Consider the following 13,815-nt stretch of genomic DNA (forward strand, 5'->3'; position numbering starts at 1 on the left):
AAGTCTCTGCTCCCTGTTGACCTGTGACACCACCCCAACAGGGAGTTGGGGTGCCTCATGATAGCCTGGTGAAGGTGGGAGTATAGACTCCCAACCTGACCTTTGCTGACATGGGTGAGGGTGGGGCCACAATTTTTTTCTGTGGCGTTTGGAGTAAAGCAGATATTGTCCACAAGTTTTCTTACTTGTTTTGCTGTCCATTTCCTGGTCCTCTGTGTTTCTTGGTGCTGTCTGGGTTGCCGGCTTCTCCACCTGCAAGTCTAAGATATGTGAGGTAAAAAGAAAATGCAGGAAGCTCGCAGTCATGTCATTCCTCAGGTCCTGAGTACCCTACCTAGTCTGCCTTCTCTCTACCTGTCAGAGGCTTCTTATGTCTGTCTTACATATAATCCCCATGTTTTTAGTTGTACTTGGTGGGAGAAATAGGAAAAACTATGTTTACTGTTTTCCTGGAAACAGAGTTAGTTTTTCCACTTTAAAAATTATGAGGTATGGGGAGCCTGAGTGGCTCAGTCAGTTAAGCGTCCAACTTCAGCTCAGGCCATGATCTCACAGTCCATGAGTTCAAACCCTGCATCAGGCTCTGTGCTGACAGCTCAGAACCTGGAGCCTGCTTTGGATTCTGTGTCTCCCTCTCTCTCTGCCCTTCCCCTGCTCATGCTCTGTCTCTCTCTGTCTCAAAAATAAAGAAAAACATTAAAAAAATTTTTTTTTTAATTACAAGGTGTATGTTTGCATTTTCCCAGTCTTCAAGTGTATCTGGCTTCCACTGGAAGTAGGAAAAGGAAAAGAGTTTATGGAGGATGGAAAACATCATTGTTATTTTATCAGAAATTTATTTTTAAAGGATTTTAGTCTTTATTTCATATTGTTTTGTATAGTTTGAATACATCTTTTTTTTTTTTAAGTTTATTTCAAGAGAGACAGAGAGAGTGGACAGGGGAGGGGCAGAGAGAGAGGGAGAGAGAGAATCCCAAGCAGGCTCCACACTGTCAGTGCAGAGCCCTATGTGAGCCTGAAACTCATGAGATCATGACCTGAACTGAAACCAAGAGTCAGACATTCAACTGACTGAGCCACCGAGGCACCCCTCGTTTGAATATATTATCTTTAAAAAACTGCTGAGTTCAAAATAAAATATTTAATTCTTTTTTTAATACAGTACTAAAGGAATTTTAAAAGGGAAAAATAAAGACTCCCTGACATAATTTTTCCCCTGTTCCTTTCCAGTTTCTTCTGTATGTACATTTCCCATGGTATCATATATGTTTATGCACATATACATACACATATAGTTTATTGTCCTACCATTTTACTTTAATTAACGTATTTTTCATGTTGACGAATAGTCTTTATACCACTTTCAAGTTGATTTATCTTTAATTCTCTCAGCCATTTCTGTGTCTCCATTTAATCACTGTTTTAAATAGCATGCTTATGAGCGTTATTATACATTCAGCTCTTTTCTTCTCATGAATTATTCTACTGCAGTAAATACATTGGTATTCAATTATTCAGTCAAAGGGTCTGAACATTTTTATGGCTCTTGATCTGTACTGCCAAATTGCCTTCTTGAAGAATTTGAGCACCAACTATGATTTGTGAAGCATGCTATGCTAGGCTCCAAGATAGCTGAAACAAATTTAAAATGAAGGAGCAAAAATAAAATTGGCATGCTTGTGTTCATACTACTTTTCATCCACTCTATCTAACCACTGAAGGTGCATTCCCTCCCCTCATCTTCTGTGTCTCACAGTCTCTTGGTTTCCCTCCTCCCTCCCTGGCTTCTCAGCTTCCTTTCCAGACTCTCATTCCCCTGCTTGTTCCTTACCAGTCTTTAGGTTCCTATCTAGAATGGTCCTCCTCCTCTCACTTCCTGCCTTCTCCTTGGCTCATGTTATCCCATCCCAAGGCTTCTCACATTCTTCTGTATCTGTATCTTCACCAGAGGCATTTTTCCAATTTTTTTTTAATGCTTATTTATTTTTGAGAGACAGAGACAGAGAGGGATCAGGGGAGGAGAAGAGAGAGAGGGGGACACAGAATCCAAAGCAGGCTCCAGGCTCTGAGCTGTCAGCACAGAGCCCGAAACAGGGCTCAAATTCATGAGCTGTGAGATCGTGACCTGAGCCAAAGATGGACACTTAACCGACTGAGCCACCCAGGCGCCCCCATCTTTCCAATTTAAATCCCCATTCCCCCTTCTTGGTCTACCATCCACTGGCCTCTCTGCTCCAGGCAGAAATCCAGGTGTCATCCTTTATTCCTTTTTCTCTCTCCCCTGCCACATCCAGTTCATAACAAATTTTTATCAATATTGTGTTCTAAATATCTCTAGAATCCACCACTTGTTTCCATCCCCACCACCCTGTTCTAGTCCCTGTGGTTTATCACATGGATCCCTACAGTAATCTCTGGTTTCCCTGCCACGTGACATCCAAATGATCTTCCTAAAGGACGTTCTCTCTTTTGTCTCTGGGCCTTTACCCATTTTATTTTTTAAGACATCCTCGAGCACCCTTTTTTTCCTCTCTGTTCTCATCTATACCAACACCTTCTCCCAACACACCTACATACACGCGAGTATGCACACACCTGTCCCTTTATGTTTTCCTAGTTTGTGCCTACTCATCCATCAGGACTCAGATGGCTTACTACTAGTTTAATCTACTCACTTATTTACTTATCTTTTTTTACTCACTAAATTGTAAGCCCTTTAGGGCAGGGATATGTCCTAGTGCCTGCCAAAATGCCTGGTGCTTGAGTAATTTAAAAAAAATCTTTAGGGGTGCCCGGATGGCTCAGTTGGTTAAGCAACCAACTTCAGCTCAGGTCATAGCTCACGGTTTGTGAGTTTGAGCCCCATGTGGGGCTCTCTGCTGTCAGCACAGAGCCTGCTTCAGATTCTCTGTCTTCCTCTCTCTCTGCCCCTCCCCTGCTTTCACTCTCTCTCTCTCTCTCAAAAATAAATAAAATAAACATTTTTTAAAAACAAATTATAAAAATTTTTAAAAATCTTTATAAGCTGTGTCTGCCCAATGTCATACTTAAAGTTGAAAAGTGAAAAATTCATTTAACTGGTTGTTTTGGTATAGACAAAAATCTTTGATGGGTCATCTCCCTGAATGTGAGTTAAAAAAAAAAAAAGGACTCATCTGTATTTAAAGTTTATTTATGAGAGTAAGATAACCGTTCTGCTGTAGAATTCAAGTTGGAGGGGTGCCTGGGTGGCTCAATTGGTTAAGCATCCAACTTAGGCTCGGGTCATGATCTCACAGTTTGTGGGTTTGAGCCCTGCAGGGGTCTCCGTGCTGACAGCTCAAAGCCTGGAGCCTTTTTCAGATTCTGTTTCTCCTTCTCTCTCTGCCCTTCCCCTGATCATTCTCCCTCTCTCTCTCCCTCTCTCTCTCTCTCTCTCTCCCTCCCTCTCTCTCTCTCTCTCTTTCTATCTCTCAAAAACAAACATTAAAAATTAACAAAAAAAAAAGAATTCAAGTTGGAAAATTGGCTTGTAGCACTGTTAGGGTTTTTTTTTTTTTTTTCCTCCATATTCTGCTACTGTAATGAACATTTTGACAGGTTTTTTTTTGTTGTTGTTGTTATATTTGCACCAAGTCCTGAACTAGGAGAAAGTAAGCAGAAGGAAATTCCTGAGGAGTCAGTAGAGGAGGGCACTTTGCCAAAAGAGAGGCAGGAGGAGGAGGACTCACAACAGAACCAAGATATGAAAGGCGGAGAACAACAGTTGACCTTGAAGCCTGAGGAAACTGTGAGGCTTAGAGAAGAGCTGAATTGTGTAAATCGGAGCTTCCTTCCACCTCAGAGCTCTGGGGATAGTTCAGATGACTGTGGTACCCAGGTAGGTGCTGTAAACACATGCTCTGACTGGGTCCATTTCCTCTGGTCAGCTGTGGATATAGGCATAATTTTTACATCACCATCAGTGTGTTTTGCTAAGCACGCTCAAAACCATGGCCTGAATGGTAATCAAATAGCAACCAAAATCTGAACTAAGCCCGGTCGTTGATGCCCTTTGTTATAAAGGGCTCTTAGGCTCGGTTAGGCTCCGCAGAAAAGAATGCTGATTGGTTGTCAATGTCTGCCCTGGGGAGGTAAGACAGGGAAGGGCAGGATTTGTGCCACATTTCCTGTTCATTGCACCTAGCTTAGATGTACAAAATAATTTGTTTGGGTGGGGAAGAGATCACAGACTTGGAATTAAGTTTGGCTTTTGCTATTTACTAGAGATCTACCTGCTGGAGAGATCAAGAGAGTGACGACCAACCACACTTCAGCTCTTCCAGCTCAATTTTGCAGGTTCTCTCTTATACAAATTAAGATATCCCTACACATACCTTTCTAGGAATTATTCTGAGATCCACAGAGGGAAGCCTTTGTACACATAAGTAAACTAACTTCAAAAGACTGACCATAGGCATTTAAAACTGGATTCAAGTGTATATTTGGGCGGGGGTTGGGGGGGAGAGGCAGAGTAATAGTAAAGGAAGTCAAAAAAACGTTTGAAAAGAGATTCAGATAATAGAGTCTGAAAACTAGGCAAGTCACAGTAGAGAAAGAAAATAGATACCTGAAAGGAGATTCAGATACATTTGAAAAAGAAGGGAGTCTCTGGGTTTGTTCAGAAGACCAGAGGGATCTAGGACATCAAATGTTCAAAAAGAAGTTCATTTTCAAGCCCCCAGGCAGTCTGTTTATTGGGAAGTAAGCCAGTGTAGGCAACTTGGAAAGAGGCTGAGCACTGTGGTCACAAAGATTATAAAATCTTTTGTTTATGAGCTTAAAATGATCAATGCACTTACAGAGTAATGAGTTGAAGAGTATGAGAAGCAACACCCTAGTTAATTTATTAATTTTATTTAATTTATACTTTCTCATTATTTGAAGAATCATTTCTCAATACTAGGGGGGATGTGACAACTATTAAATATATATGAATTATATGGGAAATCTGGGCAAATAGCCACTTTGTGAAAGGACAAATAGCCCTTTATGCCACACAGCTTCTTAGGGTTTCACTGAATTCTTGCAGAGTTCAGTAATTTTATTCCACAATAATGACTTTGAATTATTGAAAGAAGAGTAAGTTGCTCTTACTCGTTTATCCAGCTGTTGTTAATTGAGCATCTGTGATGGGTCAGGCCCCGTGTTAGGGCCCATACAGCAGGAAACAAACTAGATATGGGCTTCATGGGAAAAAATAACGTATTCGTGTTTTGAACTTTACATTTCCCAAAACAGTATAACACACACTATTTCATTTACTTCTTTAAGGAGGCAAGGATTTTGGACAGACTTTAGTGTTTCTGCAGTGTGCTGTGCAGTGATCATTTCAGAACCTTTTTCTGTGTAGAGGGTGCTTGGATCTACTGGTGGCTATAAATTGTTGTACTTTTTAGTTCTTGTGTATGTGAGGGTTGTGGTCTTCACCCTGTTGTTGGATTACAGTGTCTAGTGCCTAGCTGATTGTTCATGTGTGCTGCATCTTCTTAATCTCATAACATACACATTTAAGCAACGATAGCTAGGGGTGCCTGGGTGGCTCAGTCGGTTGAGCGTCCAACTTCGGCTTAGGTCATGAACTCACTGTTCGTGAGTTCAAGCCCTGCGTCAGGCTCCGTGCTGACAGCTCAGAGCCTGGAGCCTGCTTTGGATTCTGTGTCTCCCTCGCTCTCTCTCCTTTCCCTGCTTGTACGTCTGTCTCTCAAAAAATGAATAAATGTTAAAAAAATTTTTTGTTAAGCAACTGTAGCTTGAGACTAGATATCAGACTTTAAAGAATGCTTATTGATAGTGAATACATAGAAAAAGAATGGCGAGAGCCTCTTTTATGAGTAAGTACATGAGCTCTATTGTTCATATGTATTTGTGACATCATTTGTGGCTGTCAGTTGCCTTTGGTGGCTTAACTGCTGTTCAACAGTGTTCCAGGTACGATTGTAATAGCTGAATTCTAGATTATTACTTTCCCCACATTCATGAAACCAACCGGAATCACCATTAATTATCTGAATGTTATAGGTTTAAAATCTAGTTTCATGGTTTTACATAGCATTATTGAATATTTACTATGTTCCAGGCACTACACTAAATACCTTGTGTATATTAAGCAACACAACAAGACAGGATATTATTGTTGCCACTTTATAGATGAGGAAACTGAGCCTTTAGAGAGGTTAAATAATTTTCCCAGAATAACACATTGTGATGGAACCTGGGTCTGTCTACTCTAGAGCTTGACCTTTTAGCTGCTATTTGATTTGTTTCCCCCTGCTGAGAAGTTCAAAGAAAGCATACACTTCTCATGTAGAGCTAATTTCCTGAGGAAGGCTGACAAACTGTCTCCCAAAAGGCCTCTCAGGGTGTCTGTTATAGATTATCTGGGTGAATTCATTCAGGGTTTGATGTAGGCTTGTAGGATTGATGTATTAGTCCCCCTAGAATGGATCTGTGTCTTGGGGATAAACTCAAACCAAACTTTTGAGACTATTGGGTAAAATCAGAATGGCTGTTAGTTATTATTCTGTAATGACTAATCATAATTATCACTTGAACTTGTTTAAATAAACAGCACATTTACCTGTAGAGAGTGAAGAAAAATCAAAATCTGAAGGATGTTTGCTGAGTAGAGAGTCAGAACAAGTGGACTTTGTTTGTTGAGTGACACATTCACAGGTTGGATAGCCCGTTCCATCCACATTCACTGGATGAGAATATTTAAGGTTCGTAAGCTTTAATTGTTTCCACAAAAGGAATGATCTTGTCATTGGGACCAGTATATGGATTTGGTTCATATTAGATTTTTCTTTTGTGAAGACAATATTTTAAAATATTAAAAGCTAGATTTTAAGCCTATAAAATTAAGATAATTAGTACTGGTTCCATTTTTATTTATTTTAATTCTTAAGGAATTATGAATTCCTTAAGAAGAGACATTACGCGTCATCTGGTCTTATGCCTTTAATTTGCAGATGAGTCAGCTGAGACTCAGAGAGGATAATTGCCTTAATAAATCTGTTGATTGATCAAGAAAGGATGCTTGTGTACTTTCCTTTGCACTCCTACATGGTTCCTAGTAGCCTGGCTGAGTCTAACCGCCTCTGTAATAACTTTCTACCAGGAAGCAATTTACATGTGGGGAAAAAATAAGGACCCTGTATGTTGGTCACTTGACTGTTTGGTAGCTTCTTTAATGGTTGCCTTTCATGAAAAATAATTTGCATTTCTACTCTGGCAAAGTGACTTGACTAGAAAATGTAGGCAAGAAAAACTATTGTTCTGGCTTTTCTCATCTTCAAAACAGGCTAAAAACTTCTGTACATGGGTGTAAAGGGGGTGCTTCTCTTGTATATCTTGGGCATGTTAAGCGGCCATATGGGCCGCCGATTACTAATTGATTATTAAAAGCTGCTGTTGTCTGATAGTTAAATAAGAAGCTGGACTTGTGATCAAGGCTTTCCAGGCTTCAGGAGAACTCTTGTTTCAGGTGGAGCAGAAGGCAGTTAAAATAAAATTGGGTAGCATCCACAGTAATGGGTAGTGGGTAATGGGCGGTGTCACTGAGTGCTTCTTGTGTACTACGTCATGCTGAGTTCTTGCATGCGTTATCTTACTTACCCTTCACTCCATCCAGCAGTTATCATTATTATCCCCATTTTAAGATGAGGAAAATGAAAAGCAGAAAGACTAAGGATCTCCTCCAAGACAGATTCAGGACTGAAACCCAGATGCATCTAGTTCCAAAGATAGGGTTCTTAATAACTACATTATAATTCCATTAAAGAATTTTTTTCTAGGTATCTTAGACACTTGCAACTCTGGGACAAGCAAATTGGATTTAGACTACCTTTTTGAATATACCAAGATGAGAATTGAAGGGCTTATAGGACTTGGGCAATTCTGTGTTGCAGTTCTGTTGTAAGCAAGAGAGACTAATGACATGGGCTTTCTGGGAAGTCATGGACAGGAAGTACACTGGACCAGGACTCAGGAAACTCTATATCTTATCTGTTAACTGGATACAGTTGAATTCTTTATCTACACAGCACACCGATGTGAGCCTACCTTTTAGAGAATCCAAATGACTCCTCCTTTGGTCAAGGTGGTTTTATTGCACTGGAGACCTGACAGGAGGGTGTATGGTTGTCAAATAGTAACTGAAGAAGAATCATCTGGTAGTAACAGGGAAAGTGATGAGGAAGGCTGAAAATTTAAGATCTCCTGCTAAATGTTCTTTCTTTTTGCCAACAGACACCGCACACATGCACACATACTACATACACATTCACACTTTCCTTCTTCACATATTGACTCTTTGAACTTTCCATTGAAATATTTTACCCTAAAATGGTCCATGCTTCTGTTTCCCTTCATTGATGTGAAAAATAAGAAAGTTAGTTGTCTATGCTTAACTGCTTTGCCTAAATAATTTCTTTGATATGTTCATTCTAAAATAACAAGAGTTAAATCATACGAACATGTACCAACTAAACATAAGTATAAAAAGAGTAATTTGCTATAGGTAAGCCAACTCCAAAAATATTTACCTATGAATAATCAGGTCCTGACATTTCTGCTTCTGATAGCTGGAACCCACGTTTTACCAATATTCTTTCAAATTGTCCATGTTTCTCTTTTAAAATGTTTGTTTTAGTATCTATCATCTGGAGAAAAACAGAAATACCAGCAGCAAGAGGATATACAACAGCTTCGCCAGAATTTACACCGGCTCCAGATTCTGTGCAGCTCAGCCGAAAAAGAGCTCCGGTATGAGCGAGGAAAGAATTTGGACTTAAAGCAGCATAATAGCTTACTTCAGGAAGAAAACATTAAGGTAACTCTGGTGGGTGTGTCCTTGATTGGAGAGTCTCAATTGCTTAATCACCCCTGTGGATAAATGAATTAGAACTCCTCAGCTGCATAGTTCATGATAGGATCCACAGATGTGTGGACAATGTGAGCTCTCTGATAACTCCCTCTGACTCTGCCCTACCAAGTAGGTACACAGTTCAGTTGTTTCTCTGCTGCTGAAGCTGTGTGTATACTGTCAACCTGTCAATGTGAAACACTTTAAGTTATACAATCTTTTGAAATCATTAGCTACAACTTTTAACACTTAATCGATTTGAACCACCTGACCCCAAACACTAGTGGTCTTGACCTAGTTCTAGCTGCAGTCTTATTTATTCCCTAAGAGATGTATCCATTATTACTGGTTGAATCAAATATCAACTGCACCGAGGTACAATTCCTAGGAGGGCAAACTTGTTCTTCCTGACTCAAGACTATCAAAAAGTTAGGAGGACATCCCCTAAACATGCCTGTTTTAAAATAACCTATCGTGGATGCCTAGGTGGCTCAGTCATTAAGCATCTGACTTCCACTCAGGTCATGATCTCATGGTTTGTGAGTTCAAGTCCCAGATCAGATGAGCACGAGCCACACCTCGGGTAAAACACGAGTCCCATTTCAAGTGGGCTCTGCTTCCTCTCTCTCTCTCTCTCTCTCTCTCTCTCTCTCTCTCTCTCTCTCTCCCTCTCTCTGCCCCTTTCTCACTTGTGCCCTCTCTCTCTAAAAAAATAAACAAGTAAAATAAATAAAATAATCTATGGAGAACTGTCATCCACAGAGTCATCTAAATTTTGTGAACCACATAAATATTCAAACTGAACCATCATGTAAAGTAGTGCTTCCTTTTAATTGAGGTTCAATTCTGTAAGCATATATCAGGGACCTAGTTTCTATAAGTCCCCATCTAAAGTTCTGGAATTCAACATTCAACAAATATGTGCTAAGCATCAGTCATATCCTGGGCAGGCAATCTTGTTGATACCGAAGGTTTAATTGTAGGTAAAACCAATACAATTCTTATCCCCTGGTTAGTAGGGACCCATCCAGAGTCAAATCCTGCCTACCTTTTGTTTTTGTAAATAAAACTTTATTGGCACACAGCCATACCTGTTTGTTTACATATTATGGATGGCTGCTTTTGTACTACAAAAGCAGATTTGACTAGTTCTGACAGAGACCATGTGGCCCACAAAGGCTAAAATATTTGTGCTCTTGACCTTTTATAGGAAAATTTGTCACATCTGGTGAGGCAGGAACAGGGTAACTTATTCCAATAGTGACATAAAAATGAATTAAGGGGCACCTGGGTGGCTCAATCAATTGAGCCTCTGACTCTTGATTTCAGCTCAGGTGATGATCCCAGGGTTGTGGTATCTAGCCCCGTGTCAGGCTCTGCACTGAGCATGGAGCCTGCTTAAGATTCTCCCTCCCTGCCTCTCCCCTGCTCACAGGCCCTCTCTCTCTCTCTCTCTCTCAATAAAAATAAAAAATAAGATAAAATTTTAATAAATTAATCAAGAAACGTCCCTACTTTTTAGTAACTCACAATCTAGTAGAGGAGATACAGATGAAAACAAGCAGTCATTTATGTCAAACTTTAAGGGAAGCCTTTCTTTTTTTTTTTCTTTTCAATATATGAAGTTTATTGTCAAATTGGTTTCCATACAACACCCAGTGCTCATCCCAAAAGGTGCCCTCCTCAATACCTAAGGGAAGCCTTTCTAGGGAGTCCTAGTGTTCCAGGATTATTTGAATAAACCTCTTTCTTACCCTCAGTCCTCATGATTTTTTTAATATTGGTCACATTCTCTCAAGCCTTTGTAGTTTTAAATTAAATTCCAAATCTTTATCACATTTCCTTATAACACATTTCTGAGATCCTCTTAACTATCTAACTCTGAAAATATTCAAGCAATACTACATCTTTCTTAAGGTGTGATGATCGGACAACACAGATTATAATGCCTTATCTGTGGTTGACACCCTAGAAATTTTTGTTGAATTAATGAATGAGTCCTTCAGGGATAGGTAAATGATAAATTGGTAAAAAGTGAAGCCATCTTTTGTTCTGTTTTAAATCCCTTCATGGTGGGATAAAATATTGGCCATTCCAGTAATGAGACATCAGTGTTTTGGCTGATCCCTTAGGCCAGGCACCTAAGCAAAGTCATATATAACAGCCAATTACCTTTTATTGACAGTTTGTCTGTTTTATCTCTTATGAACCTCCCTACAGCCCTAAAGGGTCAGCATTTTATAGATGAGAAACTATTCAGTATTGCAAAGCTAACAAATCATGGAGTCAGAATTTAAATTCAGGTCTGTTTCTCTTTTTCCTATGAAGGAATCTTTCTGTATTATACCTTTCCTCATTTTGGAACCTCAGCTTTGCAAACTTAGAACTCACTCTTTAAAATCCACTCAGAGATGATCAAACTCTGGGGCTCTGGCTAATGTTAGGCATACTTATAAGACTGATTAAGAAACCAGAGAATGGGATGCTTGGATGGCTTGGATGGTTGAGTGCCCAACTCTTGATTTTGGCTCATGTCATGATCCCAGTGTCATGGGATCAAGCCCCAAGTTGGGCTCTGCACTGAGCATGGAGCCTGCTTAAGATATTTCTCTCTCTCTCTCTCTCTCTCTCTCTCTCTTTCCCTCCCCTACGCACACACATACACTCTCTCTCAAATAAGAAAGAAACTAGAGTATTAATTTATTACTTTTAAACCATTTTATTATGAAATATAACACTCAGAAAGTACATAAGTATATAGTTTAACAAATTGTTATAAAGCAAGTACCCATATAACCACCACTCAGGATAAGAAATAGCGCATTGCCTGCACACCAGCAGCCCCTGCCTACCTCTTTCCCATCTATAATCCTGTCGCCTTCCCATTTTAGCAGTAACCACTAATCTTGATTAATAACTCTTTTGCTTTACTTTATAGTTTCACCAACTGTGAATCTCAAACAAAATAGTTTTGCTGATTCTTGAATATTTTACAAATACAATCAATCAGTGTATGCACCTTCTATCTTTTTATGACCTACTTGTTTGGAACATTCACCCATGTTGTGCTGTATACTATTGTTCGTCCATTTTCTTTGCAGTATAGTATTCCACCATAAGAAATTGCCATTACCTATTCTTTCTATGGTTTATGGGCATCTTGTATGTTTCCAGCCTGGGCTATTAAGAAGAATGCTGTAGGCTTTCAGAGCTTCAGGCAGAGAATTGTTCTGACATCACCAGCACTGAGACACTGAACTGGATCCTCTTACTGGTGTTTGAACATCCCAGCCTGAAGCTAAAAATGCCCTCCTACATGCACATATCATTGGCCATAATAGTGTTTGCTCCACTGTTGTCTCATTCCATCAGTACCAGCATGATCAAAATGCTGCATGTTAGCCCTATGACTGATGATCACAGGTCCCGGAGGCCTTTAGCTTTCTTGGCCTGTGGAAGAGGTGGTCTTGTATGAAAGGACTTGTGCCTTTTCTATTTACAGTAAGAAGTTTAGGTTTCAAAACCCTGACCTAATCCAGTGCACCAAATATTCCAACACTTGATTTTTTTCTTTTCCCCTATTTCTTTGTTTCTTCTTCTAGTCATTAGATCTGTGCCTTACTGAGTTTTTCATGGCTACATTTTTCTTTTTTTGTAACCTCATAATCCCCTTTACCTCTTTTGCCCATCTGCCCCACCTTCCTCCCCCGTGGTAGTAACCAGTTTGTTTTTTTGTATTTATGAATCAATTTCTGTTTGGTTTGGTTTGTTCCAGATTTCCCATATAAGTGAAATCCTATGTCTTTATCCGTGGCTACACTGTTCTTGAAAAATGAAAGTTCCAGGCTAACTAATAGGTTAGGGTGCCCTTCGAGAAGAAATCGAGATTTAATAGATTTGTTCCTGTCAATGAAGTTTCAAAAACTGTACGAATCCTCCAAAATAAAATGAGAAAATTTTTTTAAAAATTTTTAAAAAAAGGTGGGGAGAGAGTAGTTGAACTGGTTTAGAATAGTGGAGGGAGATAAAGGAGGATTTTTACTAAGAGAATAGGAGGCTTATTAAAGTCTACTCTAGAATTTCTTTTTGATAATACCAAAGAGACTAGCTTATTACAGTAGTTTTTTCCTCTTGATCTACATTGACCCACCAATGATACCAAGGCATATTACTTGTAGGGTTTAATTTCTTCATTTCTACACGCATTCATTTCTACTCTGTTTAATAAATTATTTTGACCTTTTTACATGCCTGTTAACATTTTTGGAGATGGCATATCTGGTCTTCAGAAATTAATGCAAAAGGAGGTATCATAAGCTTAGCACTCTGGATGCTTGAGTAGCCTTTATGCAAGGATCTTTGCTTTAAAACAGAGAGCATAAGAGCACATTTATTTCAGATATGTTCGTTTATTGAATGTAAGACTCTTTCCTGAACAGTGAGATGTACAAAATGATCTGAGTTAACACGTCTACTTTTTAAAAAACTGCTGCTGGGGCGCCTGGGTGGCTCGGTCGGTTAAGCGTCCGACTTCGGCTCAGGTCATGATCTCACGGTCCGTGAGTTTGAGCCCCACGTCAGGCTCTGTGCTGACTGCTCAGAGCCTGGAGCCTGTTTCCAATTCTGTGTCTCCCTCTCTCTCTGCCCCTCCCCTGTTCACGCTCTGTCTCTCTCTGTCTCAAAAATAAACGTTAAAAAAATTTTAAAAACAAACAAAAAAACTGCTGCTATGAACATTCGTGTACATGTATCCTGATGTCCACAGGACGTATTTCTCTAGGAAGGGAGTGGGAGTAGAATTATTGCATCTCAGCGTATGTGTTACTTCAACTCCTGTCTAAAGGTTTATACTCCCACCAGCAGGTAGGAAGGTTCCTGTTGCTCTGCGTCCTCACCAACTCTTGGTACTGTCAGACTTTAAATTTTTTGCT

The 13,815-nt window shown here is 39.7% G+C and overlaps 1 protein-coding gene across 1 annotated transcript in view; it reads left to right on the forward strand.

Annotated features, from left to right (window-relative positions):
• The window catches only part of CCDC30 (coiled-coil domain containing 30), a 130,153-nt gene that overhangs the window by 65,254 nt on the left and 51,084 nt on the right, over positions 1 to 13,815 (forward strand). The window contains exons 15-16 of the mRNA XM_040455907.1: positions 3,616 to 3,859; positions 8,672 to 8,851. Coding sequence (XP_040311841.1) covers positions 3,616 to 3,859; positions 8,672 to 8,851 — 424 coding nt within the window. The remainder of the gene's footprint in view (positions 1 to 3,615; positions 3,860 to 8,671; positions 8,852 to 13,815) is intronic.

This window comes from Herpailurus yagouaroundi, unplaced genomic scaffold (assembly GCF_014898765.1).
Source record: "Herpailurus yagouaroundi ecotype Mexico unplaced genomic scaffold, PumYag 77, whole genome shotgun sequence".
NCBI lineage: Eukaryota > Metazoa > Chordata > Mammalia > Carnivora > Felidae > Herpailurus > Herpailurus yagouaroundi.